Here is a 6,000-nt window from a genome sequence, read left to right as displayed (position 1 = left end):
CGGAACAAACGCCGATTGGGACTCAGAGATAATGTTAACAAGCAGTGGTTTAATGCGATTTGCAAGAATTTTGGACAGCAGCTTGTATAGGGTGTTACATAGGGCTATAGGTCTGAGATCACCCATACAATCAGGCTTTGATTTCTTCGGTATGAGTACCACATGAGTATTATTGAGGTTGGCAGGAATAATCCCATAATTAAAAAATTCAGAGCAGAAATTGTGTAAATCAGTACAGAGAATATCCCAAAAATGTTGGTAAAAACCGGGGTTCATCCCATCTGGTCCGGGTGATTTATCCGGTTTCATATCAAAAATAGCATTCTTAACCTCTAACAAAGTAACTGGTTTGTTTAGCAAGAGATTATCAGACTCATTCAACATAGGATTAATGCAGTTAAGGACAGTAGAGCACACATTATCAATAGCAGCAATATTCATGTTACTCATAGAAGGGCCAAATATCTCATGGAAGTAAGAAATAATTAGAGTGTCCAGATTGATACCTTCCTCGACCCAAATGCCATCATTGTTCTTGAGCCTGGAGATTCGGTTGGCTTGCTGCCTTCTGTGAACAGATTTGTGAAAGAAACTTGAATTGGTATCACCATCTCGCAACCAGAATTGTTTCGCCCGTTGCCTCCAATAGTCACTCTGCTGCTGGAGAATACGCAGATAATGCGACTGGGCTTCGTTGAACAAAGATATTCCTCTTTGGTCCCTTCTACTTTTGGTTGTATCCATAATTCGTCGCCAATGATCCAAGCGTCGTTGAAAGTGTCTAGCAAATTCCTTACCCCAAATCCAAATTGCTTTTCCACAGCGGCCTATTCTGTCCATGAGATTTTGACCATGATTCAATCATTATCTCCCAACAGTGAGCATCCCGCAACCAGAGGTTCTCAAAACGGTGGCGGATTCTCGGGCTTGGCATTGGAGGGGGCAGAATCTGAAGATGGAGCGACATGTGATCACTCTTTGGGGTTGTAATTGAAGACGCACGTGCATTTGAGAAGAGATCACCCCAAGAATCAGATATGAGTATCCTATCCAGTTTTGCTTCAACCCAATTTGGGGAACCCTTGCACCGTTCCCAGGTATATTGATAGCCTTCAAATGCAAAATCTTTTAATCCACTTTCTTCCACAGCCTCACAGAATCCTCGAATTAGACGCACGGGTTGAGGATTACCACCTCGTTTTTCATTTAGATGCATGATATCGTTAAAGTCACCCATTACCACCCATGGGAGAGAGCACCTGCTGGAGAGCTGTCTGAGTAGGGACCAAGATTCTTGACGGCGGTGTCTCTTAGGGACGCCATAATAGCCAGTGAAACGCCATTCTGAATCATCGGGGGAGAGACAGATAATAGCATCAATATGATGCTTGGAATATGATTGAATGGAAACAGAGGTTCCATCTTTCCAGAGAAGAGCTAAACTGCCACTGTGACCGTCGTTATTAACGCAAAATAGACCTGAATAACCCATTTTGGTTCTGACCGAATGCAACTTGTTCGTACCTGCAAAAGTTTCAGCAAGAAATAAAATGTTGGGCCTCTTAGCATGGACCATGTCCACTAAGACTTGAACTGTCTTTGGGTTCCCAAGCGCACGACAGTTCCAAGATAGAAGACTCATTGTTCTGGGCGGGCCTGCGTAACAGGTCCCGCCCTTAGCAAGTTTTTTGAAACATCAAATGGCCCATTAAGATCAATAGTACTAGTAATGGACTCAGTGTTCGGTCCAAAGATGGCTTCCACAGTAGGCCCAAGAGAATCAGTCCGACGCCTTTTCTGGTCCAAAGTCAGCCCACCAGAGTGAGTGTCGTCCACCTGTACCATGTGAACGTCGCTTTGATCGTGGCTGCAGAGTGCTCTTTGAGCGGGTGTACCTGAGGACACGTGCTCCTCTCCTATGGCACTCGTACACTGAGCAGTCCTCTGTACCTGAATTGGGAGTGTGCTCGTACCCTCTGCTATCCCTCTCTGATTCTGCTCAGCGAAGGACGCTGCTGCTTGTCGCCCTTCTTGCTTCGTTACCACCCATCTGTTGCCGGTGACGGCCGACGATCGACGAGTTTGTGCACGGAGCCACGCTCCGTATTGTCTTTCAGCAGTCGGAGGTGTAAACACAAAAAATTCGAAATTGTATATATTCACAAAATCGGGTTACAGTGTATATGTAATTCAAGTTGCAGGTACAAAATCTCTGTATAGTCCTCTGATTCTTCATTGACGTGTTCTACTGAAGTGCCTCCGGGTTTCAAGTGGCGTAGCCTCCGGGATTCAAATAGCGTAGCCTCCGGGATTCAAATAGCGTAGCCTCCGGGATTCAACTGACGTAGCTTCCGGGATTCAAATGGCGTAGCTTTCCGGGATTCAAACGGCGTGGCCTTCCGGGATTCAAGGGCGTGATATTCAACTGGAACCGTCAAAGTACTTCAAGTTTCTAACTGCTTCAGAATGCCTTCAAAGCCTTCAAAAGCTCTCAAGTCTTCAATCCTCAAGGTGTGTTTTAAATGTGAAATGAGGGGCTCTATTTATAGTGGAGTGTGCAACCAACTTCCCTCAACAAACTCCCTAATTAATTAATTAAATAAATAATTAATTAATTAAAGGAATGAACATTGCCATAATCAAGTCCAGGTTCAAAACTCTATCATCTAATTGAAATTCAAATTAATTATAATTATTAAATTCAAATATAATAAAATTATATTTAAATTATAATTATAATTATTATTAAAGTCAAATATGGATCGGGCTTGGCCCATTAATCAATTACCCAACATCAATTTAATTCGGCTAATTAAATTAATTATCATGACCCAATTAATTAAATTGGTCCAATAATCAATCTTAAAATGAGCCTAATAATAATTTAACCGGTCCATTTGTCGGTTCAAATTTTCAGTGTCTACAAATTGGCCCCTCGAGACTTGCTGGGACATGCTGCTTGATGTGCTTGGAGTGGGTAAGTCTCGAAAATTACCAAGAAATTTGACACGTCTTTAATCAATGGACCAAAATATGTATTAAATTTTTTAATTAGTCCATCTTAAACTATGGACTTAGAAAATGCAAGCCCATGCTCAAAACGTCCGAATTATCACATGCCCAACACATTTAAGGGCACCAAGCAAAGTGCATCCATAAGCCCAAATACCTTAATATTTCCTCTCTCCATGAGCCCAGAATTATCATAGGATTGAACTAAGATCAGATTCCTGAATATTCCATCTTGATTTAGTTGATAATCCACGCTAACATTAAACTGACTGCAAGTAGGAATAAACCACTAAAAAAAAAAATCAAATCAGAGGTGCAATAACAACCAAACTCCTCTCCAGCCCCCAATAACCGTGTAAAGCAATAACTGAATCATGATCCAAGCCTATCTCATGCAAGATTCCAGTCGCAAAAATTCAATCCTACTTGCAATAGGACTCAAGAACTGCAACCCAACTCCAACTATGACTCTTCCTGTGATACACTATAAATAGGGGCTTCAACACAACCCCATTCACAGCCATATCGTACAATAGAGCAGTGAGCAGTGAAGAGAAATCGTTCGCCGGCTTTTAATCAGGTATATTCTCTATTCTTGCTTTTTTTATTTTTCTTTTATATCTTCCCATATGCATCCTCATTTACAAAGTGGGAAGAGCATTCAAGAAACAACAAGAAATCAAGAAGTCATGGAGTTTACAAACCCAATAAAGAAGAGCAATCGAAAATCTGCCCGGGTCGGACAATCACCGGAGCGTGGTATCACTGATACTGCCGAAGAGTGAGTTCCTACCTGGGGTACACAGACTTCGTTGCTGACGGAGCTTTTCCTCTGGGACCGCCAACATCTTCCTCTTCTGCCGTCAAATTACTACAACGAAGAGCAACGGGAAGTCTACCGAGTATAACAACCACCGGAGCGCGGTTGTTAATGATACCGCCTGAGAGTGGGTTTCTACTCGGAGTGGACGGATTTCCGTTGTTAACCGAGCTTCTCACTGGAGGGGTCGCCGGAAACCGCTACTGGGTTCGTCATTCAGGTCGCCGAATTTCCTCGCCGTTTGCCGCTACGACTGCCGGAGTTCGTTTCTCGTTATCAATACCATTTGCAAATTGTTTTATTAGAGAAATAAAGAAAACCCGAGTGAAGACGGAGACCAGAGATTTTGTGGCTCACTGGCTAGTGGCTACTTGATATATTTGGAATTTACAGAGCTCAAAGTTCTTCAGTTTTCACGTGACAATGGCCCTGACATAATGATGCTGCTGCCACTTTCATGGGGAATGACATGATCATTTAATTTAAACCGGGCCCACCAACCACTTTTCTTCACATGCTGCAGAGCATGTATTATGATCTTTGTGCATGAAGCATTAACCAACTATAACAATGATGAAGTTTTTTTTCGTATTCTTGTTTTTCTTTTCTCTTACGTTTTTCTTTTGCTTCTATTTCTATTCTTTTTTTACTTTTTTTTTGTTTTGATTTTACGTTTTTCTTTTGTTTTGTTTCTTTTTTTTTTTTTTTTATCTTTTGTTTTGCTTTTTCTTTTGTTTTTTTACTTTCATAACTCTAAATAAGTTAATTATTACTATTATATTATACCCTAGATAATAATAATAATAATAACAATAATAACTTTGTTAATAATGATGAAAATAATAATGATAACCTTAATCATTATCATCATTATTTTTTGCAGTAATTTTTCTCAATTTTGACATAATCTCAACGCGGCTCAAAGATGGTGCAATTTCAAGACCAATGGTTCGAAGGACAAAGGAAATTGGTGATATCAAGCACCAAGAGCGACCACAAAGTCACATTGGCCGTCAATCATCCCCTTGCATCCCCTTCACCGCCAAAGCTCACGGTGTCATATCACGAACGCAACTGGACTCCTGAGTACGACATTCCGCCGTCCAAAGTGTGGACTTTGCAACCGGGATTGAAACACAAACCTTCCACGGACATCCTTCCCACGCTGGGGAATCGCATAATTGACGATGAGGTCAAGTGGGGTAACGACATCGATTTTAGAGGCGAATTCATTTACACTCCAGGATACTGGGAATGGGCTGAAGATGTACTTAACCTCTTCAGAAAACCTCTAAGGGAAGGCATGATATATGATGCCGTGTTCGCGTCACTATTCACATATGACCGCAACGTTGACATTGTCCAAGCTTTTTGCGAAGCGTGGTGCCCACGAACCAACACATTAATTACCTCCTCCGGCGAGATGTCCATATCGCTGCGAGATTTGTACATGCTTGGAGGGTTGCCGTTGCTTGGGGATATCTACGATGAGCGCATCCCAAACACCTTGGACTTGAACAAGGGTTCATACACATGCTGTGCGCACTTATTCAAAGCGTTTTTCCATTTGACTCAACAAGAAAATCATACCACTTTTATTCAAGCATCCCGATGGATCGACTTCTGGTGCAGGAAAACCCGAAGATATCCAGCTCCTCCACCTCGAAAAGAGAATAAGAAATCTCGACCAAAGGCTACTCACAACCCAAGCGGGATCCTTGAAACTGCTCCTAGATGGTCGCACGTGAGTAAAGCACCCTTCGTCGAACTAAACATCCCCCCAAATCTTGAACAGGAAGTCTACTTAGCAGCATTTCTAGCGTGTTGGCTCTGTACGTTCGCACTACCGGGCGACCCCACGGCAACCATTCGCCCTGAGACTTTTAATATGGCGTGCAGAATGGCGAGAGGGATTAAGGTATGCCTCGCACCTCCAGTCCTTGCCAGCATCTATTACGGGTTAAACTCGATTTCAGAGTCTTTCTCTCCTGGTCAAATCGGCACCCCCTTTCCCATCCATTATGTATATGGATGGCTAACAGCTTACTTCAATACTCACTTCAAGACCCCTAGCCTCATGTTGTTGTCTCCAAAGATGGTCACTTCTTCTGGAGAAGGCGGTGCTAAGCATTACGACAGAATTGATGCTCGTAAGAGGATTTTTAAGG

The 6,000-nt window shown here is 42.4% G+C and overlaps 1 protein-coding gene across 1 annotated transcript; it reads right to left on the bottom strand.

Annotated features, from left to right (window-relative positions):
- Window positions 1–793: 793 nt before the first annotated feature.
- Window positions 794–1,642, bottom strand: LOC116020187. Its single transcript, XM_031260668.1, has one exon. The coding sequence runs from the start codon at window positions 1,640–1,642 to the stop codon at window positions 794–796; it is 849 nt and encodes a 282-aa protein (XP_031116528.1).
- Window positions 1,643–6,000: the final 4,358 nt, after the last annotated feature.

This window comes from Ipomoea triloba, chromosome 5 (assembly GCF_003576645.1).
Source record: "Ipomoea triloba cultivar NCNSP0323 chromosome 5, ASM357664v1".
Taxonomy (NCBI): Eukaryota; Viridiplantae; Streptophyta; class Magnoliopsida; order Solanales; family Convolvulaceae; genus Ipomoea; species Ipomoea triloba.
Note: the sequence above shows the minus strand (reverse complement) of the source record. Positions and strands in the feature narration are given on the sequence as shown.